Source organism: Eschrichtius robustus, chromosome 14 (genome assembly GCF_028021215.1).
Source record: "Eschrichtius robustus isolate mEscRob2 chromosome 14, mEscRob2.pri, whole genome shotgun sequence".
NCBI lineage: Eukaryota > Metazoa > Chordata > Mammalia > Artiodactyla > Eschrichtiidae > Eschrichtius > Eschrichtius robustus.
In genome coordinates, this window is record NC_090837.1 from 17873146 (window position 1) to 17899359 (window position 26214).

A 26214-nucleotide genomic window follows, 5' to 3' on the forward strand; every position below is an offset into this window, starting at 1 on the left:
AGGCCTGCCAATTGCCTGCCACCCCAGCGAAGCCTCAGAGGCCAAGTAAATGAAAGATTTCTACATTTTTTGTTTCACAAAGCAGTTTGACAAGTCGGCTGCAGCCCGCGTTGGAGGGCGATCCCCCAAACCACGCGCCAACCGCAGCACAGGGGATGCCGGAAGGTTCGGAAGGAGACAAAAGGAGGAGACAGGTAGAGGGTGAAAGAGAAACAGAGGGACCACAGAAAAGCAACAAGGTGGAAACACAGGGAGACAGTCACGGAAAGGGGCAGAGGGAAGAGATGGGGAGACAGTGGGGAAGAGGGATGTGCTTGAAGGGGGATGTCACAGACCTAGAGAGTCAGACAAAGCTACTGCAACCTTGGTCCACCTTCCACTCTGCCCCACCCCTCACACCAGCCAGAAAACGGGAACCCCTAGGAGCAAAGGAGGGACCACACACGTTCAGTATAGAGCTCTGTCCACGTGTAGTTACAGATCCGTGTCAGGCACGATTACCCTGTCCTCTCTCCCCATCCCCCAGCCCCCATCCTGTGACCTTCTCCCCAGCCAGCTCACCAGCTCCAAGCTCAGAGTCAGGAGGAAGGGAAGGAGGAGTTATTTATTTATCTAAACCATGTTTCAGTTTTTTAACGGCCTAATTGAGATAAAAGTCACAGACCCTCAGTGCCCAGCAAAGCTGTTCTCAGTGGGGGAAAATCTGTGAGGCTGAAGTTAATAGCACGAGGGCCACGTTAATGCCACTAGGGGGCTCAGATCAGAGGCTCCTGGAGGCGGCTTCAGGTGACGGTTTAATCACAACGGAAAAAACAGCTCTGGGGCTTGCAACGTGTGACTGGGGGGGTGGGAGGAGTGGGGATGGCAGAAAGGGGTTACAGGAGGGAGAGTGGGGAGCAGAAAACACAAAGGAAGACAGAATCCTCAAACAGAATCCTCAATGCATTTCAGAGACTGGAACTAGAGCTGCAGGGGAGGGCAGGCCTGTCACACACACCCCCCTAGGGCATGTTAATAACACGGAACCACTTGCTCAAATTACACGTTAAAAAACACCTTCTTCTCCTAGTGGCGTTATTCATGAGAGCCAAAAACTGGGAACAGTCGGCGGATGAATGGATAAACGAAACGTGGCATAGCCATACGTGGGAATATTATCAGATACAGAAAGGCAGGCAGTACTGATACACACGCTACAACGTAGATGAACCCTGAAAACATTATGTTGAGAGAAGCCAGATGCAAAAGGCCACGTGTTATATGATGTCGTTTTTTTTTTTAACATCTTTATTGGAGTATAATTGCTTTACAATGGTGTGTTAGTTTCTGCTTTATAACAAAGTGAATCAGTTATACATATACATATGTCCCCATATCTCTTCCCTCTTGCGTCTCCCTCCCTCCCACCCTCCCTATCCCACCCCTCTAGGTGGTCACAAAGCACCGAGCTGATCTCCCTGCGCTATGCGGCTGCTTCCCACTAGCTATCTATTTTACGTTTCGTAGTGTATATATGTCCATGCCACTCTCTCACTTTGTCCCAGCTTACCCTTCCCCCTCCCCGTATCCTCAAGTCCATTCTCTAGTAGGTCTGCATCTTTATTCCTGTCTTGCCCCTAGGCTCTTCTGTCCTTTTTCTTTTTTTTTTTTTAGATTCCATATATATGTGTTAGCATATGGTATTTGTTTTTCTCTTTCTGACCTACTTCACTCTGTATGACAGTCTCTAGGTCCATCCACCTCACTACAAATAACTCACTTTTGTTCCTTTTTATGCCTGAGTAATATTCCATTGTATATATGTGCCATATCTTCTTTATCCATTCATCTGTTGATGGACACTTAGGTTGCTTCCATGTCCTGGCTATTGTAAATAGAGCTGCAATGAACATTTTGGTACATGACTCTTTTTGAATTACGGTTTTCTCAGGGTACATGCCCAGTAGTGGGATTGCTGGGTCGTATGGTAGTTCTATTTTTAGTTTTTTAAGGAACCTCCATACTGTTCTCCACAGTGGCTGTACCAATTTACATTCCCACCAAGAGTGCAAGAGGGTTCCCTTTTCTACACACCCTCTCCAGCATTTATTGTTTGTAGATTTTTTGATGATGGCCATTCTGACCGGTGTGAGATGATATCTCATTGTAGTTTTGATTTGCATTTCTCTAATGATTAATGATGCTGAGCATTCTTTCATGTGTTTGTTGGCAATCTGTATATCTTCTTCGGAGAAATGTCTATTTAGGTCTTCTGCCCATTTTTGGATTGGGGTGTTTGTTTTTTTGATATTGAGCTTCATGAGTTGCTTGTATGTTTTGGAGATTAATCCTTTGTCAGTCGCTTCATTTGCAAATATATTCTCCCATTCTGAGGGTTGTCTTTTCGTCTTGTTTATGGTTTCCTTGGCTGTGCAAAAGCTTTTAAGTTTCATTAGGTCCCATTTGTTTATTTTTGTTTTTATTTCCATTTCTCTAGGAGGTGGGTCAAAAAGGATCTTGCTGTGATTTATGTCATACAGTGTTCTGCCTATGTTTTCCTCTAAGAGTTTGATGGTGTCTGGCCTTACATTTAGGTCTTTAATCCATTTTGAGTTTATTTTTGTGTATGGTGTTAGGGAGCGTTCTAATTTCATTCTTTTACATGTAGCTGTCCAGTTTTCCCAGCACCACTTATTGAAGAGGCTGTCTTTTCTCCATTGTATATTCTTGTCTCCTTTATCAAAGATAAGGTGACCATATGTGTGTGGGTTTATCTGTGGGCTTTCTATCCTGTTCCATTGATCTATATTTCTGTTTTTGTGCCAGTACCATACTGTCTTGATTACTGTAGCTTTGTAGTATAGTCTGAAGTCAGAGAGCCTGATTCCTCCAGCTCCGTTTTTCTTTCTCAAGATTGCTTTGGCTATTCAGGGTCTTTTGTGTTTCCATATAAATTGTGAAATTTTTTGTTCTAGTTCTGTGACAAATGCCAGTGGTAGTTTGATAGGGATTGCACTGAATCTGTAGATTGCTTTGGGTAGTAGAGTCATTTTCACAATGTTGATTCTTCCAATCCAAGAACATGGTACATCTCTCCATCTGTTTGTATCATCTTTAATTTCTTTCATCAGTGTCTTATAATTTTCTGCATACAGGTCTTCTGTCTCCTTAGGTAGGTTTATTCCTAGATATTTTATTCTTTCTGTTGCAGTGGTAAATGGGAGTGTTTTCTTAATTTCACTTTCAGATTTTTCATCATTAGTGTATAGGAATGCAAGAGATTTCTGTGCATTAATTTTGTATCCTGCTACTTTACCAAATTCATTGATTAGCTCTAGTAGTTTTCTGGTAGCATCTTCAGGACTCTCTATGTATAGTATCATGTCATCTGCAAACAGTGACAGCTTTACTTCTTCTTTTCCGATTTGGATTCCTTTTATTTCTTTTTCTTCTCTGATTGCTGTGGCTAAAACTTCCAAAACTATGTTGAATAATAGTGGTGAGAGTGGGCAACCTTATCTTGTTCCTGATCTTAGAGGAAATGGTTTCAGTTTTTCGCCATTGAGGACGATGTTGGCTGTGGGTTTGTCATATATGGCCTTTATTATGTTGAGGAAAGTTCCCTCTATGCCTACTTTCTGGAGGGTTTTTATCATAAATGGGTGTTGAATTTTGTCGAAAGCTTTCTCTGCATCTATTGAGATGATCGTATGGTTTTTCTCCTTCAATTTGTTAATATGGTGTATCACATTGATTGATTTGCGTATGTTGAAGAATCCTTGCATTCCTGGGATATACCCCACTTGATCATGGTGTATGATCCTTTTAATGTGCTGTTGGATTCTGTTTGCTAGTATTTTGTTGAGGATTTTTGCATCTATGTTCATCAGTGATATTGGCCTGTAGTTTTCTTTCTTTGTGACATCTTTGTCTGGTTTTGGTATCAGGGTGATGGTGGTCTTGTAGAATGAGTCCCTCTGCTATATTTTGGAAGAGTTTGAGAAGGATAGGTGTTAGCTCTTCTTACGATGCCGTTTATGTGGCGTGTCCAACACAGGCAAATCCACAGAGGCAGAAATTAGATTAGTGGTACTTAGGGGTTGGGGGGAGAGGGAGAATGGAAAGGGACTGCTGATGGGCGTGGAGTTTCTTTCTGGGGTGTTGAAAACGTTCTGTGACAAGAGTTGTTGACGGTCACACAACTCTGAATGCACGAGAACCCACTGAACTGTATATTCGAAATGGGTGAATTTTATGCGATCTCAAATATATCTCAACAAAGCTGTAAAACATTTTTAAAAATCTGAGTAACCAATAAAGAATTCCTTTTCTGCCTTCCCTCTCAAAGATACGGAGTTTCTCAATCTTGTTATCAGGCTAGTTTTATTTTCTGCTTTTCAGTACAAAATCAGAAGCAAAGGAGAGCATCTATATAGATGGCAGGTAACCAAACACCATGGAAGCAGCGAGAAGCAGCAATAAAGGATGAGATGAAAGCCAAATCTGTTCCCCCACCAAATCCTGATGCTCAGGATGAAACGTTTCCATGTGGCTAAGGGCTCTCCCCAGGTCGTCCTCAGAACGGACGGGCTACTCTTCATCTGCTTCTCCAGAGCACGCCAGCCGCCTTTTGACCACTGTATTTTGTGGGTTATCACAGAAGCCACATCTACAGAAGACTGCCTTCATAGACAGCTACTTTGTGACAAAAAGTGGTTCACAAACTTCCAAAGACTTTCCGCACTGGTTTCTGCTTTCCTTGAACAAAGGAGATCACTGTAATTCTTTCTAAAAAAACAAAAAATCTCTCCAGTTTTTACTGGGTGACTTTCTACAGTATGTTACAGTCATGGTTTTCTTTCCAAGAGCCTTTAAAGAATTATCAGAGAAGGAGAACGTCAGATCAGAACAAGTCACTTCATCAACCTGGGTCTACACCTCCTTACCTGTACATGGAAGGGTGACCCAGAATTATCTCTAAGAATATTCAGTCTCAAAGGGATCAGTCAGCCTGTATCTATGGAAATTTTTTTTTTCTTTTTTTGCTGTGCTGTGTAGCATGCGGGAATCTTAGTTCCCCAACCAGGGAGCAAACCCATGCCCCTTGCAGTGGAAGCGCAGAGTCTTAACAACTGGACCACCAGGAAAGTCCCAGCCTGTGTCTATGAATCATGGAAACAGAACTACATGCAGAAGCAGAGTTCCAGGAAACTTTAGGAAGACTTTAATTTCTTGAAATTTTAACAGAGTAATCCTCTAGTATTAAGTTAATTAAAAAACTCAGACACAGTTCCTCCGCAAACCTTCTCTGAGCAGTTGTGGGAGGCAAACAAGATGCAAAGAGACGAAAAGAGCTTCCTGGTCTCTTGTATTCAGCTATGCTGATTTCATGGAAAAACTCTAGCATGATCTGCTTATTACATCACTGTGGGCAAGTTAACAGTAGAGCCAGATGACAGGCCAAATGATGAATCCTAGCCTCGAGAACAAAAGATTGTTTAGGAAATTTCTGGACAGTGGGAACTGATTTTGGGGAATGGGAAAAAAAACAAACAGGTGGACAACAGCTCTCATCTAACCTGGCCGACAGTCACCTTTAAACAAACTGCCAGTCTTTCAGAAGGCAGGTGAGAATACAGTGTCTCATTTCTTTGTGGGTCTTGAAATTCCCACTACAGCAATTCCTGTCCAGTCCTAATTTCTCTAGGGCACTAACTGCGGTCACCACAGAGCACTCCTACACAACCACACATCTGCATAGGCTGAGACCAGCGCTGGCCAGAGGTGGGCATGGGTCCATGAGATCTGTGTACACAACAGGGGGAGTCCTGGTCACCGGCTAAGTAGAGATTCCAAATGGAGCCACAGGAATAAGGGAAATTGATGTGGAACTGACAATAGTGAGCAGCAAACAAAACCCATAAACCCATGAGAACTGATCAAGTAAGCCAGTCCCACACTTTGGAAGCAGACACAAGAGCAGGGTGAGGTTTACGAAGACACATGCCAACCCCCTGTGATCACGGAACGTACAAGATCAGTGAGAGAAGCTGAGGACCTCAGACGCGGGTCCAGAGAGAGCTTCTTTCTGGTTTCCAAGTACCCAATCCTTTGATTTGGGGAACCTCCTAAACTGTCTTAAAACCTACAGCCAAACTAGTCTGTTTTCCAATAGCTTACTTACAAGAGATATTACTAGGAACATAAGTAATCATTTAGTATGTTATTAATTACATGCAATTTCTTTCATCCCCAGCTTGAGCTATAAAGCATGTAACAGCATTAGGGGCTGCATTTATACATTATTGTGGCACCACCCGATACCACGACTGGAATTACAGTTTGCCAAACAAACAAGCAGGCTTACCAATTTTCTGATTAAAAATCTTGTTGAAAGTGATTTCATGTCTCTCCTCGAGATACTTCTGCATCACGCTCCGGATACTAAAAGAGAAGAGTGACATGTTTTTAACAATGACAGCCTCCATCCCTAGAATGGAAGATACATGGATGTCTTCATTCAAGGATATTGGCTTGATGAACTTGATTTTGGTATTCATTTCACAATGTATGTGTATATCACATTAAATATAAATAATTTCATTTGTCAGTTATACCTCAATAAAAAATATGCCCAAAAAAAGGATACTGGCTTGACGAGAGATGCCTCTTATTGACACCCATGATTGCATAAACAGCTGACTAAATTTAAAGCTGGAAACACCACAGCTCCAGCTAGTACCCTCTTCCCATGACTCAGGGCCAACCTTACATGTAGAGACTTGACTATGAACAATAACTTAAGGACTTTGGGGAGGCTTTCCCTCAACACCACCACTTTACAAAAATATTAAAAGCGTACACACACATGACAAATTCTGCTAATCGATGAATGAGTTTCTTTCTAAAGCAAAAGCAAATGTTCCCTGGATATATTAATATTCAAAAAATCACACTTCTATACATCAATGATAAACCACGATAAAACATAATTAGAAGGAAGATTTCACTTACGCCAGAATAAGAAACATCAAATGCCTTGAAATAAATCTTTTAAAATATGTGCAGGAATGTTACAGGGAAAAATTACAAATTGTACTGAGAGACAGTAAAGATCTTAATACGTGGAAAGATAGACCACAGTTAGGAATGGAAAGATTTAATACTGCAGAAACCCAAAGTCTACCCAGATTCATCTATAAACTCAATACAATTCCCGTCAATATTCCAACAGGATTTTTCATAGAACACGGAAACAGATAAGCTCTTTATAAAGTGTATGCAAAACAACACAGGCTCAAGAATAGCCAAGACATTTCTGAAGAAAAAGAATGATGATAAAAGGGCTTATTATGAAGCTAAAATAATTAAGACAGGATAAACAAATTGACCAATGAAATGGAACAGAAAGCATATAAACTGATCCACACATACATGGAACCTTGATACATAATAGAAGTGGCAAGGCAGAAAAATGGGGAAAGGAGGGACTATTCAATAAGTGAACCCCCAAAGCGATTATCCAAATGGAAAAAGTAGAAATTAAATCTCTATCATCCACTGATGGGCAACAATTTGGCATTATCCCTTCCTTTTTGAAACTAATTGAGGTATAATTTACATGTAATTAAATGCACATTTAAGTGTACTGTTAAATGAGTTTTTCACATATCATACTCTTCTAATCAAGATATCAAATATTTCTATCACCCCAAAAGATGCTCCTTTGCAATCAAGCTCCCAATTTCTAGGATCTGAGCAACTACTGATCTCCTTACTGTTAATAAAGATGACTTGCTGTAGTTCTAGAATTTTATATAAATAATACAATATGTTGTCTTTTGTGTCTGGCTTCTTTCCCTCGGCATAAACAAGCTTCATCCATATTGTTGTGTGCATAAGTATCCAGTTCCTTCTTATTGCCAAGTAGTATGTCATTGTATGAATATTCTACCATTTGTTTATTTGTTCATCTGTTGATAGACATTTGGGTTGTTTCCAGTTTGGGGTTATTACAAATAAAGCTGCTTTAAACATCTGTGTATACGTCTTTTTATGGGCATGTGTTTTCATTTTTCATGGGTAAATATCTAGAGGTGAAACTGCTGGTCATATGGTGAGTTATATTGAACACTATGAGAAACTGCTGAACCATATTCCAAACTGGGTGTAGGATTTTACATTCCCACCAACAATATATGATAGTTCCAGTTGACAATACTTCGGTTGTCAATATTTTTACTTCTAGCCACTCTGTTGGGTGTGTAATAGTATTTCATTTTGATTTGTACTATAATTTGCATTTCCCTGATGAATAATATTTTCTCCCACTCTGCACCTTGCCTCTTCATTTCCTTCATGAAGTCCTTCTAAAAGAACAAGTGTTTAGTTAATGAGTTCCAATGTGCTGACTACTTCTTTGGTAGACAGTCTGTGCTAAGAAATCTCTCACATCCCAAGGTCATGAAGATTTTAACCTATACTTTCCCTTAGAAATTTTAAAGTTTAGATTTTATGTTTAGGTCTAAGATCCATTTGTTATTTTTGTGTACGATGCAAGGTAAGAACCAAGGTTCTTTTTTTCTTTATAATACCTAATCGTTCTGGTATCATTTGTTGAAAAAACTATCCCTTCTCCATTGAATTTTCTTGGCATCTTTGTTGATTCAACACTAAATATGTGTATGTCTGTCTTTGGACTATCCTGTTGCATTGATCTATATGTCTACCCTTACAAAAATACTGTATTATCTTGATTGCTTTAGGCTTAGTAAGTCTTGAAATCAGGAGGTTTAGTAACCTAAGCATTCCAACTTTGTTTTATTGCTTTTGGTTTTGTTTTTTGTTTGTTTTTTGGCTATCCTAGGTTCACTGTATATAAGTTTTTTAAATCAACATGGAAATTTCCTCCCAGAAAAAGCCTGCTGAGGCTTTGATGGGGATTTTGTTGAATCTACAGATCAATATGGGGGAAATTAACCTCAATAATACTAAGTGTACTATGCATAAATATGACATATTTCTCCATTTATCTAAGCTTCTATAATTTCTCTTATTACTATTTCATAGCTTTCAGTGTAGAAGTCTTGTTCTTTTCTTATAATAGCTTTCTCTGGTTTTGGTATCAAGATAATATGACTCATAAAATGAGAGGAGAATTATTCCTTTATTTAATTTTTCTGAAAGAGTTGGTATAAGACAGTATTAATTCTTCAAATGTTTGATAGAACTCATCAGTGAAGCCATCTGAGCCTGGAATTTTCTTTGTGGGAAGGTTTTAAATTACAAATTCCATTTCTTTCATAGATATAGGGCTATTCATATTTTCTATTCCTTCTTATACTGGTAACTTGTATCTTTTAAGGAATTTGTCCAATTCATCCAATTTGTCGAATTACTGAAATTTGATATTTCTTTATTGCCCTTTTAATGTCCGTAAGATTTAGTGACAGTTCTTCATTCATTCTTTATACTGTTAAACTGTATTTTCCTTTTGATTTTCCTTGATCAATCTAGGCAGACGTTTATCAACTGTACTGATGTTTAGTTTTTGTTTCATTCATTTTCTTCTATTATTTATATTTTTTATATTTCACTGATTTCCACTCTTTGTTATTTAAATGCTTACAATTTACTGTGGGATTAATTTGCTACTTTTCTAATTTCTTAAAAGGTCTCACCACTGAATTTAAACATTTCTAATATAATCATTTAAAGTTATAAAATTTCCTCTGGGCACTGACTTAACTGTACCTCACAGATATTAATAGTCTGTTTTCATGTTCATTCAATTCAAATTATTGTCTAATTTCTCTTGATATTTTTTTCCTTGAACTGTAAGTTATTTATTACTGAGGTGATTCATTTCCAGATATTTGGAGATTTCCAGATATCCTTCTGTTATTGAATTTTGGTTTAATTCTGCTCTTCAAAAAACAATGGAGAGAATTAAAAGGCAAACCACAGGCTGAGAGGAAATGCTGGCAGATCATATATCTGATTGAGGAATTGTATCCAGCACATATAAAGGATTTTCAAAGCTCAAGAATAACAAAACAAAAAACCCTCTTAAAAAAATGGGCAAATGATGCATACAGACACTTCACCAAAGAAGATATGTGGATGGCAAAGAAGCATTATGAAGAGATTCTCAACATTAGTCATTAGGAAAAGGCAAATTAAAATCACAATGAGATATTACTACACACCTATTAGAGCAGCTAAATTTTGAAAAGACTGACTGTATCACACATTGGCAAAGACGTGGAATAACCAGAATTCTCATACACTGCAAGTGGGAACGTAAAACGAAACAAACACTTTGGAAAACAATTGGGCAGTTTCGTAATAAGTTAAACACAAACCACTATAAAATCCCATCAATTCCACTTCTAGGTATTTACCCCAGGGAAATGAAAGCATACACCCATACAAAGACTTGTACATGAATGTTCTCAGCAGCTTTATTCGTGATGATCAAAAACTGGAAACAACCCAAGTGCCCCCAATAGGTGAACAAATGGATAAATACGAGTGGATATCCATGTAAGGTAATAATATTCAACAATGAAAAGGAATAAATTATTGATATAACATGGGTGGATCTCAAAAAAATTATTCTGAGTAAAAGGAGCCAGATTACAAAAAAAAAAAAGAGTACATATTGTTTGATAACAAAGAGGCAGGAGCAAACTTTTGGAAATGATATATACAGTAAAATTAAAAATGTATGTATTGATATTTGGTCTCTGTCCTGCTTCTTGGCACAGAGCTCCTAAAACCGGTGGAATTTCCTGAGTGATAGGAATGTCTTATTCATAAGGAGCCCTTTTCACCCATACCTGAGTTTATGCTAATGAGGTGACTTGGAAAACCCCTAGATAACTTCAGGATAGGACTGGTTGCCAGAGGAACCAACCATGTGATTAGAGGATTGGAACTTTCAGCCCTACCACTTGATTTCCAGGAGGCTAGAACTGAGTTCAATTACTAATAGCCAATGATTTAATCAATGGGGGCTGTGTAATGAAACTTGAATAAGAACTCTAGAACGATGAGGTCTGGAGAGCTTCCAGGCTGATGAACCCGTCAATGTGCTGGGAGGGTGGCACTCCTGGAGAGGGTGTGGAAGCTCTGTACTCCACTCCTTCCCATGAGACCCTGCCCTACGTAACAACCACTTTGCAGTTCCTGAGTTGAACCCTTTACAGTAAAACCAATCATAGGCGTAGGACTTTCTTGAGTTCTGTGAGTTGTTCTAGTGAAATCTCAAACCTACGAAGAAGGTCGTGGGAACCCCAAAACATGTAGTCAGTTAGGTAGAAATGCAGGTAGACCTTAGACACATATTGCAGCTGGCATCTGGGGGCAGTCTTGAAATATGTGTACTTTATTTTACATGAATTACATCAATAAAGCTAGAGATTTTATTATTATCATCATCATACCACAAGGATGCAATCAGCAAAATTTTGGGTGTGGGAAACTCTACACAACAGATGACCCAGTTTCTTCAACAAAAAATTTCAAGAGGAAAAATGATAGGGAACCTATAGTTCAAAAAAGACTTAAAAGAAATAACAATCAGGTGTAACATATGAACCTTATTTAAAACTCAATTCAAGTAAAACAAATTTCTTGTAAAAAATCTGAAGATATGTGAATACAGACTGAATATTTTATGATATTAAGCAAGTATCACTTTTTTAGCAGTAGCAATGTGTTATGCTTATGTTGGGTATTTTTGGAGCTCTTATCTTTTAGAAATACAGAAATATTTACAGATGAAATGATATATATCATGTCTAGGTATGCTTCAAAATAACCTAAAGGAAACAATGTATGGATGAAACAAGATTGGTTATGTGTTGATTATTGATAAAGCTGAGTGGTGGCGACAAATTTATTGTATGATTCTCTCCTGTACATGTTTGAAATTTTCATTACAGAAAGTTTAAAACAATCAAAATATGGCCTCCAGATTTCTGGACCATTACTTTACACACCTCTTCAACAAAATAAGCATATATACTTACTATGTGTAATACTATACCGATTGGAGGCATAATGGTTTTTTTAAATTTAATACCAACTGGTTGGTGATATACCAACCCTACCTGTCATGACCTACTGGGGTTCTGCTACATAAATGCAAGGTAAGTATAATAAATATTGTATCATAACTTAAAGAATTTTTCTACTACTAAAGTAGTTTAAAGAGCAGATATCTGCTCTCTACTGGCCAAAGGATGACTATGGATACCTCCCATTATTAAAAGTTTCTATATTCTATGTGAAGTTTAATTCTGTTCTATTCTGATGTCCAAAGTAAAATGCATCTAAACAAATATTTCAAATCATATGTGACACATCACCTAAAAAAAAAACTAGTCATGCATAAGGTAGTTGTGAAGATCAAGCAAGATGGCTTTGTTAGAAGCACTGCCCAAATAAGAGCTGTTATCATTATGACCATCAAGAAACCCAAAAGGCAGGCTTTTTTTAAGATAGGATAACTAAGCAATCATACCAAGATTCAACTCTCCCAAAAGGAAACTGCTTTCTTTCATACTGTCAGCTCTTCCCAAGGTTCCTCGGTTCACCAGATCTTTGGCAGAAAAGTCTTGTATGTAATTTGCATAGCATTAAACAACAGCGCATGAGATGATCTATATTCAGGTGACCACAACCCAATTAAGCTAAATGTGAATTCCTTTGTGTTTTTTCCTCCAACATTTTGACAATCCACATCCTGTTTTTAAATGCCTTTTCTTTTGCAATATATTACCTGATATTAAAGTGACACTAAACATAATTGAATTTCACTGGCAAAAGCAAAAAACAAAAAGCAAACAAAAAAAACCACACCATCAATACAAAAGTTACCCCTGAACAGATACAATATGAAAGATGAACAAAGTTATGGGTTCATCAAATTTACCTAATCAGTTACTAAAACTTTGTGATCTAAACCGTCCCTTCAAATTGGTTACAATAATCATTTTTGAACCCGTTTATCTTTCTCTCAAAATACGTTTGCATCAGCAACAATATAGAAGCAGCTTCATTTGATGGCTACCTTGCTGTCTGTGTGGAATAAGCATCAGAGGAGGGGAAAACTGGAGCCAAGGAGAGTCTGTAGGAGGGCCGGGAGCATCCTCCTTGTTCCTAAGAGCCATTTTTCATGGAATTATGTCATTTAAAAAATCCCAAGGCATAGCAGCACTATTTACAATAGCCAAGACACGGAAACAACCTAAATTTCCATCAAAAGATGAATGGGTAAAGAAGATGTGGTATATATACATATATAATGGAATATCACTCAGCCATAAAAAAGAATGAAATAATGCCATTTGCAGAAACATGGATGGACCTAGAGATTATCATACTAAGAGAAGTAAGTCAGACAGAGAAAGGCAAATACCATATGATATCACTTATATGTGGAATCTAAAATATGACACAAATGAACTTATCTACAAAACAGAAACAGACTCACAGACACAGAGAACAGACTTGCGGTTGCCAAGGGGGAAGGGGAAGGGGAGAGGGGGAGGGATGGATTGGAAGTTTGGGGTTAGCAGATGCAAGCTATTATATAGAGAATGGATAAACAACAAGGTCCTACCGTATAGCACAGGGAACTAGACTCAATATACTGCGATAAACCATAATGGAAAAGAATATGAAAAAGAATGCATATATATGTATAACTGAATCACTTTTCTGTACAGCAGAAATTAACACAACATTGTAAATCAACTATACTTCAATAAAATAAATTTTAAAAAAAAGATCCCAAGGGCCTCACATTTTGCCCAATATCCAAGCTCCCTGGCACGTTATGGGGAGCATTTTCAAAGACGCCCCAGGCTACCTCATCAACCATATCTTCCCTCTGTCCTCACACAGTAGCCACGCAGGATTTCTTCACTGCTCTGTAATTCTGTAAATGCCATTCCCGCTAATGCCTCTCCTCATGTGAAAACCTCCTGCTCAGCCTCCAGGATCCAGGTCAGGGTCACTGGCCTTCGCCAACCCCTGCAGAGGCAAGCCCTCTTACTTCGGTTTCCACTGCATGTCAGGTGGCACCATTGTATCATTTCCCACAATGTATTGTAAACATACACACCTCCGTACCCATCCCCTGTTCACTTAATCACTCATTCATTCAAGATAGGAAGTGTCTCCTTTCCACGAGCCAGGCACTGTGCATGACACTCAGAATACACAGTGGGTCCCACCCGGTCTCTGCCCTGAAGGGGGCCACGTCTAGAGGGGTGACAGTGGGGTAAGCAGGGAGTCCCAACGCAGTGTCACAGGTACGCGTCAACAGGGGCAATCACAGGGGCCTACAGAGTCTAGTGCAACACGGCTGAACTCCAGATCCCAAGGGGCCCCTGACAGAGAAAGCAACGGGACCACTCGTGCAGCATCTGATAAGCCATGCCAGCCTGCACCGAATAATTGAAGTAAACGGACAAAGGATAGCAGCAGGTTAAAAGAAAAAAACACAGAGAAAATTGCCAGACAACATACAGCCTCCACTTTTGGACTCACTTATTTTTCTAACTATGCGAGAATACCTAAATTACCACCCTTGAGATTAATGTCCAGCTTTTCATGGCTTTTTTTTTTTTCTTGATTGATTGATTGATTGATTGCTATGTTGGGTCTTCGTTTCTGTGCTAGGGCTTTCTCTAGTTGCGGCAAGCGGGGGCCACTCTTCATCGCGGTGCGCGGGGCTCTCACTATCGCGGCCTCTCTCGTTGTGGAGCACAGGCTCCAGACGCGCAGGCTCAGCAGCTGTGGCTCACGGGCCCAGTTGCTCCGCGGCACGTGGGATCCTCCCAGACCAGGGCTCGAACCCGTGTCCCCTGCATTGGCAGGCAGATTCTCAACCACTGCACCACCAGGGAAGCCCCCATGGCTTTTTTTTTTTTAAAGCAAACACTTCAGGACTTCCCTGGCGGTCCAGTGGTTAAGACTCTGCGCTTTTACTGCAGGGGGCTTGGGTTCGATCCCTGGTCGGGGAACTAAGATCCCGCGTGCCTTGCAGCACGGCCAAAAAACAAATACATAAAGCAAACACTTCCTTTCCAAGGACTGACAGATGACATTTTGTTTCTACAACTGGCAAAAATGCTGACTTGGATACAATTGCTGAGCTTCCTTGTCCGCCTCCCACAGTTCTTCCCTAAGACAATGTGAACCAGGCCAGAACCTCAGAGAACAAGCACTCTCTAGGCAAACAGATTTACAAAGTAAAATATGCTCCATATAAGATCATCCAGTGGAATTTTTCAACTACTCATCTTTTAATTTGGTACATGATACTACTTATCACACGAGAACTCTTCATCTGTGTCATGTATTCATTCATTTTCTCCTTTATGGTTTCCAGGTTTGGGGTTCACCTGGGACAGCCCTTGATATCCCAGAGTAATAAAAATATATACTCTCATGTTTTTCTATTTTTAATATTTTGATGATTACCTCATTAAACATTCGGGAATTTATTTTTTTACAGTGTGGAGGGGTTATGACTTTACCTGATGGCCAGCTATCATGCACAATCCCTTCCCCAACAGACTCAAAATGCTACCTTTGCTCATAAGCCAAATTCAAATTTTACTATATAGATGAATATAAATATGCATATACAGGAGATTTTGCATGCTCTGTCACTTGTGTGTCTTATGTGCCTGAAACAAGACTTATGTGTCTGTGCCTGAAACAAGACCACACTGTTTTCATTCCTATAGCAATGTTTTATATTCGGTAGAGCAGACCCCTGCTGTTTAACTTTTTCAAAATTTTATTGGTTATTTTTGCCCATTTTTCTCTTCTAGATGAATGAGGATCAGCTTATCACATTCTTTAAAATTCTCATGTGGATTTTGATTGGGATAGGTTAATTTGAAGAGAACTGACATCTTTTCAATACTGAGTCTTCCTGTCTAGAAATATCTTGTAACTCTCCCATTTATCCAGATTTGTTTTGACTTCTCTTAAAGTTTTGTTTTTCTTCATACCAGTCATATTGGTAATTAGTTGGTGAGGTCTGGTTTAGAGCAACACATTAGAAAACACTTCTTTTAAAGAAATTATTTTGAAATGTTTTGACAAGTTAATAGTCACATAACTTAAAAATAGAAAGTTGTCAAAGTAACCTCAGTGAGAGAGAATTACTTTGCAGAGTCTCCTTAGGCATGGAAAGTATGCTTACAGGATAGATCATCTTAAATAGCATGGGTTATTATTTTTTTCCTGCTAAATGTAAACATCAGAGCTATGATTTAATAGATATTCATGACTGAATGAGGTTCAGTGAAGTCTTCCATACTCAGTGAGTAAATGGATACAGTTTTCTAAAGTTTCACGTCTTAATATGCTTCCTCTCTTGGATAATCTTTTTCCATCTTTTTTTTTTTTTCTCATCCTTCGATGAGAAGTCTTCCAGTCAAAAGGTTGTAAATCTGTCCACACGACTTGGATGAGTCAGAACTCTGGTTGCAAATGCATTTATTACAACTCTATCCATATCTTTGCCATCAGTGTCACGAGGCTCTTTTTCAGTCATCTAATGCAGTTTCCAAAAAGCACATCAGCCTTCCTTCAGTCTCAGTTATTTGAGATGCTGGACGTTCTGTATCTCCATACGATGTGTCACAGGAATTTATATCCGAAGTCACCAGTGCTGGTTACACGTGACACTGGGACAACAACGAGGTTATCGTCAGCCCTACCCGAAGATAGTCTTGATCCACACACAAAGCAATCTTCTCTACTGGTTTTAAAAATTCTTGTAAAATTTTTCAAACATGCAAAAAGTACAGAATGGTAGAGTGAACACACATAACCCGTCAATCAACACCTCAGGAAGTTATCAAGATTTTAGTCTGCTACTTTCATCCTCCCCCTCACTTTTCCTCCGTTTTTTTAAAAGCATTTTAAAGCAAATCTCAGACTACGTATTGTTTTACCTTTACTACTTCTATCTGCATTTCTAAAAACTATGGACATTTTCCTTCCAATAAACATGATCCGTTATCACTTCCCAACCCCACCCTGGAAATAACAATAAATCCTGAAGATCTAATACCCATTTCCTAAATCAAATTTCCAGGATTCTCTCAGAGGTGTCTTTCATATAGTTGGGTTTGAATCAAGATCAAATCAAGATCCACACATTCATTTGATTATTATATCTCTGAAATCTGTTTTACTCTCGAGCACCCCTCCAACCCCACCACCCACTTTTTATCTTCGTGCCAGTGACTTACTGAGGAAAACAGGACAGCAGTCCTGGAGGATGGCCCCCATTCTGGATTTGCCTGTTTGCTTCCTCATAAGGTCACTCAATCTGTTCTTCTACCTCCGTGTGTCCTGTAAGCTAAAAGTCAGCTCTGAACTTGAGTACGTTCAAGTCCACCTTTGGGGGCAGGAATACTCACTACATAGTCTTCATATTGCCTCATACAAGTAGATGCATTTATTTCTCCTCAGTGTTGGGGAGGGGGAAGTTCCCCCCTCCCCTTCTTGAGTTCCTTTGGCCGGTCTAATAATTAAATGGACACAAGACAGAGTAACAGGAGAAAAGAACAAATTTAATTCATACGTACAGAAGTCTCACAGAAATAGGACCTAAAGAAATGACCAAAGCAGGTGGCTTTTATACTTCTTAGACAAAGAAACAATAAATCTGTGAAGAACTGACAAGACAAAGACATTTGGGCTTGGGGTCCTAAATTAGTGAAGAAGTAATAACAAGGTTTGTTTACACAGCCTTTTCGGCCCTGAATTCGCCATCTCTGGTGATAAGGATGTCTCTCTACCTCCTGGGGCCGGGAGGGTACCTTTCACATGGGAGATTTATTTCCTGCTTTCTGGAGACAAAGGAGGGTCAAAGTGTTCTTCCATTGGTTGTTTCTTAAGTAACCTTAATTCAAAATAATCAGTACGCCACTTTAGCCTATTTTGGGGTCGGCCTGTCCTGAGCCCCAACGTCAGTGATGTGAAAATTCAGATGGTGAAAGTTTGACCTCTCCATTTAAAATTCCCCCATCTACCTTTCATTTAGTGGTTTCATACACTGATGATCTCTGCCTACATCAATACTTTCAGTAAAAGTTGCAAAATGATGATTTTTTTTTTCAAATTCCATCATTCCTTCTGATTTGCTGCAATTTCCTCCTGATTTTGCTGCTCTTCTTCTGTAAAGATTAATCTCCCATGACCAACTAGGGAGTTACGGTTACCTTAAAATGTAGTTCGTACTGAAAGGTAAGATAAATGCTTAATTCTTTACCTTTTTCATTGCCGCTTTCCAGAGACAGAGTTGGTGCTCTATTTTCACTGCCAGTAGTGATCAATAAGGCGTTTTACTTGGGGAATCTCTTTTTCGGGGATAGCAGGTGAAGAAGTTGAGTTGTGGATGGAGTCACTGAAGTGTCTCTGACAAACAGAACTCCATCCCAATACGAGCTCAACGACCTTTCTGTATGAAGGTTTAATAGGCAAACTGCTTCATTAATTTTCTACCACAATTTAGAAGGTACTACTAACAAGATTAATAAATGTAACATAAAAAAATCCTTAATGCATCTAGAGTAACTGACAAGTATGTTCAAGCCAAAGATCCCCATTTACCTACAGACAGGGAGAGACGTGAATTTTAATTTTGCTTTTGAAATAAGGGTGCATCTGAAATTACAAGTGTGTCTGAGGTAGGAAAATAATGAAAGTATCAATATATGTAAGCTACTGGATCACCTCATCAGATCCCTGTAGTAGATCACCCAACTGAATGAAGACAATGCATTTTCAAACTGTGTCACTAACATCCGAAATTGACAATGTTCCTCTACCCAAATCCAAGAAACTTCTTTGTTTAGAAGATTCATGTGGCAGAAGGTAGTCTGAGGTTGTCTATTAAAATGCACAGAATTTGAACTGAGGCTCAACTGTGCCGTTTGCTATCAAGGTGATCTTGAGCAATTAGCTTCTCTCTGAACCTGAACTTCCTCCTAAAATGGGGATGATGAGTATTGTGGAGCCGTTTCCAAGAATCTGAAAATAAGGGAAAAAGCTTGCCCTCGGAGAATGAAAATTTTAAATCAACGCATAACGCAAAGGGCAGAGAAATGCCAAAGGCTCCTCGGCTAACAAGCTGTGGCTTCAGTGACCGTGTTATCGAATCCAGGGGGCGCCTGGCACCAGTTAGAGCAGGAAACATGAAAATGTGGACACGGGCCTCTCACTGTCAGGGAATTCCAGGATTCCACACCCAGGGTAAAGCCACCCCGTGGAGAAATGACCTGGTCCCAGCTACTGCAGCTGCCGAGCCAGGGGGCTAGGCCTTCTAACCCCTCCAGCCACAGGCCTGTGCCACCTGTGTCACCTTCTGAGGACAGCGTCACTTCCACGAGGGCCGCCTGCAGGGGAGAACTCTCAGGTCATGGGGACTTCAGGCATCAAGGCTCCTGAGAATGAGTGCTGAGTGTAAAGCAGCAAATCTGACACTCCACCTACAGTCTGGCTTTTCAGGTAAATCGACCATGTGAGTTAGTGCACTTTGAGGGGTGGGAGCCTCTACCTCATCGGATTCTCAAAGGGGTCTTTAAATAAGAACCACCGGGCTCGAAGAAGATAAGAGAAGAGAAGGCGCTAGTCGGGCCGACTCAGCTGATTGATGTGAACTTCACAGTAAGAGGCAGAGAGAGACCCAGTGCCATGACAGAATCCAGTTTCTGAGTCTGAAGGGCAGGGGGAAGCCCCCAGGACCACAGGAAAGACACTGGTGTCCGAGGAGAGTACCAGCTTTCCCCCAAGTAGACAAAATACCCCTCTCGATGTCTCCACGTGGACATGTCTGGAGTAATTTTCTTTTTTCTTTTTCAAATGTCTACCAACTACAGAGAATAACCATAAAAACTAACAAGAAAGAGTCAATATGTGTAAAACTACAAGGCACTGTATACAAGTATTAGTGGGGTTTTTTGTACTCTGAATTCAAATCTCTTGCATAAATATGAAACAGATGACCATCAGATGTCATTGGGTTTAATAAGTTAACATTGTCAGACCTAAGTGTTAAGCTCAGCAAGTAGATCTCCCATCATGATCATTTTAATACTGATCCAATTCACACCCCAGGTCTGGAGAATGTTTCTTAAGAGCAGGGAAAGAATTTTATCAGGTTAGAACACCACTGAGGAGGCCCTTCAAAACTGGAGTCTGGCTTTTTCTACTGTTCTGCCACCATCTATCCTATACCAGAGACTTGTGAGACACCCACAGGCCATAATGTTTAACTTCAAATTCTGATCTTACAGGAAGGAGCGTCCAGCCTCTAGTTCATCAAACTGTTCCAGCATGACATGGCCAGAGAAAATAAGCTTCTCTTACAGAGTAACCTGAATTAAAAAAAAAAAAAATTTTGAAATACCAATCCCCTCTCAAGCAGGGCACTTTATTTAAAGGACTGAAACATAAAGATGCTGGCTGATTTTCCACGTGGAATTAAAAAAAAAAAAAAACAACCAAATGATTAAACCCTAAGAAATCCCTGAACACAAAACTCTTACAGTTTTCTCTTTGGAGGGGCGGGGGGGGGGGGGGGGGGGGGATGTTATTAACATAAGCATCCTCTCATCCCTTACTTACAAACTACTACTGTGCTGAGAACACCTTCCCCTCCTAGCCCAATTCTACTTGGGATGTTTTGCATAAAATAATAAGTTTTCCTCCACGGCCACTGGAAACAAAACAGAAGGAAGCGGTTCCAAAATGGAACACAAAAAGAGAGCAGGAAAACTTTACACTCTACTCTACACTTAATGTTGTGATGATTAGATTCATTGCGTAATCCCTTTCCCAGTTAGGGTGTCATTATGAGAAAAGAAACAGTACATGTAGGTGAAAAAAGCAGGGCCTTTTAAAGATGAATATGATATACTACCAAATGTAAAACAGATAGCTAGTGGGAAGCAGCTGCATGGCACAGGGAGATCAGCTCGGTGCTTTGTGACCACCTAGAGGGGTGGGATAGGGAGGGTGGGAGGGAGACGCAAGAGGGAGGAGATGTGGGGATATATGTATATGTATAGCTGATTCACTTTGTTGTACAGCAGAAACTAACACACCACTGTAAAGCAATTACACTCCAATAAAGATGTTAAAAAAAAAAAGATGAATATGAAAGTCCCTTGACCTTTTCTATTAGGGTTAGTTCCATTTCTACATGGCGTATAGATGCCCCCCACCCTTACACCCAACAGCAAAAGCCTTGTACTTTTCAAAGAAGATACATCGAAAATGTCATCAAAGCCTTAGACATTTTCATGATGCAAAATGAAAGCCTGCAGTATTTAACAGCTGTGTAAATGCCTTCCCATCTCAGTTCATTTTTAACTTAAATCCTTATTGAAAGCAATACAGATATAGAAAATTTAGAAGAAATGACCTGAAAATATAACCAGTTACCTTTCTAGATAATAAAGAGCAACGGACTGACTTAATGACACAAAATACAAATACCAAGGAGGTGTTATTCAAGAAAGTTTTCTTGCTGAAAATGAAGAAACTTGCTGCTTTCCACAGCTACCAGAGTTGTAAGTTTTGGAATATATGAAACATACGCTCTCTAACCCTCAGAAGATGATCTTTTCAACTTAATTGAAGTTCGCTTTCTTCCTGAAATAGTTTAGCCCATGATTATCTAAGAAATACACAGTGCCTAGCACTCACTTAGCACTTGGCAAAGGGCAGTCACTGTCACAAAACACATGTAACCCATGCCTAGCTTCCAAACTTTTACTAATGGAAACAATCCCCTAATCAAACCGGTATAATGAATTTTAAAATCATTCAAGGAACCAAAAAGGTTCTCCCTATAATGGAACTTTTAGAGGGACTTGACCATACACTTGACTTTGGATTTAACAGTTTTGCCATCACTAAATTCATTACAGTAACTCCGCAGATACCTTTTTAGTCTTCATAAATTTTAATATTCTTACTCAGCTAGGTAATGTTCATACTGATGAGCGTGGATTACAGAGCAGTGTGCAGACTTCAGCATGATATGAGGAACAACTAAAGGAACAGGGGACAGCTTCCCATGGCAGCCACTCTGGGCTGTGGTAGCTGCCTTCAAATGTCTGTAGATCCATTACTTTGGGGCGGGATTAAACTCGTTTTGCAAGACCACTAAAGGAGAGCAAGGGACCTGTGCGCAGAATGAATTACAAGAGAGCTTTCCAACACCACGGAGCTTCCAGAGATGCTCCCCAAAGATGACCCTGGCTGGATGCCGGAGAGGGAGGTCACCCACCCAATGCAGGACTAGACTGGATGCCCTCCAAGATCTTTTCAAACATGAGATGTGACAATGCTATGTTATTAAGATGCGATCTTTGAATGTCTGAGGAAGACTAGAATGCATCACCTTATGCTCAATACGCTGAAGCCAGCTGCTTTTAGATTATGATTTTTGGTGCATTTTACTGAAGCAAAGACCTTTTGAAGATGTCAACTCTCTTAATTGCTTAGTTATCTATATTTAAAAGTGGCACGCTTGTGAACTCTTAGGTACTGAAGCCAATATAGCCCAGAGCCTACTGGATGATGGATGGATGGATGGAAGGAAGTAAAGGGAGGGAAAAAGGGAGGGAAAGAAGAAGGGAAGAAAAAAGGGAGGAAAGAAAGGAAAAGAACCACGCAAAGCACCACATGCAGAAGGTTCTAGACAAACAGTACTACAACAAACAGCTAGAGGAAGAACACTGAGGAGAAATCTGGGAAATTCACCTACTTATGGGTCTAGGGGTCAACATTCTAACTTTTCAGAAGTCCTGCCTCCTGAGCCCGCCCCCTCTGAGCACGTGGCACGAGGGTCTCCGTGCAATACTGCTTTTATCTCCTACTGTTTTGTACATTTTTTAAGGTGTTATGTCTCATACTGCATATAAATCACAACCACCACCACCTATGGTGTAAATTAAAGTAAAATTATCTTTTCACACTGCTTCCAATCTTTTTTCTCTTTTGAGTTTTCTGTGTTTGAAATGAATGTTCTCTCCTGCTCACAAATGTACTGTATGGATAGAAAATGCTCTCAAGAGACAGACTTTTATTTGGACATTTTGTGATCAAAAAGGAATAGACATCATATTGTACAGCTGGGGAAACTGAATACACTGAATTTAACACTGAACTGAATTTAAGTGACTTACCAACGGCCCATGGCAAATTGCCAGTGGAATCAGGGCCATACTTCCTACTCTAGAACTTTCTCTTTTAGTACAGTATGCCAGATAGGAGGGAGGGCACAGGAATATGAGGGGCCAGGGATGACAACTGGCCTTCAAGTTCACTACGGATGAAGGTCTGGCCGGGCTACTTTCATATGGGCTACTTTCATATAATCACTTTTTCCTGCTCCTGAAACCCTGGAAGAAGGAAATGAGAGCAAACAAGAGTACAAGTCCAAGGCTGGGTCAAAGCTGACCCTTACAAACAATCAGTCACAAAATATATGAGCTGCAAAAATATTTTCACTGTATTCTCTAAGAGGCTTTTTCTTTATGGTCCTATAAAGTATTACAATGTGCTTTTGCTTCACACTGAAGCCAAAGCACAGGTGACCCAAAAGAAGACTTCCACAATTAGGAGAAATATTTCCAGGATATGGGGAGCCTGCTGCGTTTCAGACCCATACAGCAATCCAAAAAGGCCCAGGGGGCCTAACTTCTAATCAGTGATAAAAACAGAGAAGGCTAAAGAAGTGAAAAAGAGGAGAAGCAGAGGCAGTCCAGAACCACCTCATTAGCATGCAAATGACTTAGCTGACAAATGATTCAACAACCAGAAAGCAAAAGTTGCCAAGTACATCATTTCCATTTCCCCACCGCTCAAGTCCAGAGAATAAGGACAGACCATCAGGCACACAGAATGCATTTTCACCTACAGCCATCTTCAAATACACAGTTTTATTAACAGAGGAAGATTATTTGAATGAGAAAGTGATTTTTATTGCAAATAAAGCCAAAAATATTGTTTTGTCCCTTTTACCCTTTTCTCAGATATGGAAAATTGGGGGTGGGGGGGCGGGTGGGAGGTAAGCAGCCTGAGCTGCCCTTTTTTTCTAAATGGTAAGAGAGAGAAATCCTGTTGGGTGGCCAGGGGGTGAGGCGGTCTATTATTATACAATTTCTCATTAACAGCAGTGAGATTGCACTTCTCGTGTTAAACAGAACAGGCATTTAACCCCCGAGCTCCTCCTGGGAAAAAGGCAGAAACTGCTTATTCACTTAGTCATAATTACCGTTTTCGCAGGTCCCAGAGGAATAGCTGTTCTCGATCAGTCTCTGAGGTCAGTCCTGACTTTCCCAATGCCGCCCTGGCAGCTGATTGAATCGGCACGCAGAATGATTTTTCCCCAACCAAAAAAAAAAAACTTTCGCTATTTCAGCCATTCCCTGCAAAATGAGACGTGAGGGTGTTCGCTATTCCTTCTGGTGAGACGACATAGCAAGGTAGAAAGGACCCAGATTCTGGGAAACTTGGGCTTGAATCCTGCACCTGCCTCGGCCACATTCAGCTGTCACCTGGACTGAGTTCCTAAACCTCCCTGAGCACCTGCTCCGTTGGGAAAACGGAGCTGATGCTAACGACCTGATAGGACCGTTGTGGGGAACAGATGCACTCACAATGCAAACTGCCTGGCAGAGGGCGAGCTCTCGGCAAATGGTAGTTATCATATCACTACCTCATGGAATTTAAACTTCTCTCTCGCTTGTCGGGGTTGCAGGGACCCCGGGTGCCCTCTCTACTCCGTGGCATCTCTTACTCTGCTTGCCATGATAAAGACGGAAGCGTCCCTTCTTTGAGCTGTGACATCTGATCCAACAGTGTCCGTCCCCGTCCACACAGATGTTTGGCAAAGCCTGATTCAGTGTACTGAGGAGGTGTTTTTAAGAGGCTGTCTCTGAGAACACATCGCTTCTAAAATCTGGGACTGCCTGTAGCTCAAAGACATCTACTGGGCTCTCGATGCAAAGCCTTTCACAACGCTTGACTTGGGCATATTCTGGGTCCCAAACTGACTGCACTGGAACGTCTATTTCTAAGAATTGCCGATGGCACACCACACTTACATCTTCAAGTCGCTGGCACAAATTAACTTTGACCGAGAATGAAGTAATAACTGAAAGGTCAGAACAAATTACATTTGGAAAGTGTCGCATAGAAAAAAAGAAGCAAGAACACCACCACTGTTTTATGCATAGAAATGCTCCTATCGACGATAAAGAGTGCTTTCTTCCTGAAGGCTGTTCCTTCTTTCATCCTTGACTTTTCAGTACAGAGTTGGGCTTGCAGGCATAGAATACCCTCCAACCCAAACGGAGGGGAATCTTTCAAGTCACCCACCACTTACTCGCTGACTGGAGTTGGGGAAATTACAGAATAAACCCCATTTCCACATCAGAAGAAAACAGAGCTATTTTTCAAGACCAATTACCTATGATAGTTTTAAAAATAGGAAGATGCACACTACCATATTACTATATATATTACAGCTAAATAGCTCTTCAAAGGAGATCATTAACAAATTACTGTAAGACACTGAGCAGATATAATGTGTTCCGTGAATACAGAATAGTAAAAGCCACTCCGTGCTATTTGTCCACAGTTAAATAGAATCTTCAAGCAATTGCACATGAAAGTAAACATCTTTCTCAACTCCCAGTGTATTTGCCACTAGACTGCAAGCCCCTTGAAGGAAGAGGCTGTGGCCAGGGTGGTCACAGTATCCCTCTGCTTGGCTCAGGAAAACACCTCTACAACCAGGTGCTGAATTAATGGAATAAGCAGTATCACACACCTTTTTCAGGACTGTCTAAAATGCTCCCGGAAACTTATAAAGGCTCTTTAAAATGTTTTCAGACCTTCCTATCATAGCGTGTGAATAAACTTGGAAAGGACAAGCTTTGTGATGGATGATCCCACATTTTCAATGTCCACTGAAAAGAAACGAAACGCCAGAGGAAAGATGGATTTTATGCGACTCAACCTCTTGCAAGTGTGTGTGACCTCAAGTCAACTGAATTTCACTCTGTGCGGAAAAAGCTACAAGAGCGATGAGCCCAGGGGAAAAGCTGCCTTGAACCCTCCAGGGCTTAAGATGCTGACCCTTTGTAGGCCTTGGCTTCTGAATTAGACCCTATT

General features: G+C 40.2%; 1 protein-coding gene across 1 annotated transcript in view; it reads right to left on the minus strand.

Annotated features, from left to right (window-relative positions):
- LOC137776429 (G protein-coupled receptor kinase 3) overlaps positions 1 to 26214 on the minus strand; it is a 124874-nt gene that overhangs the window by 95344 nt on the left and 3316 nt on the right. Inside the window, exon 2 of the mRNA XM_068562906.1 lies at positions 6347 to 6423. Coding sequence (XP_068419007.1) covers positions 6347 to 6423 — 77 coding nt within the window. The remainder of the gene's footprint in view (positions 1 to 6346; positions 6424 to 26214) is intronic.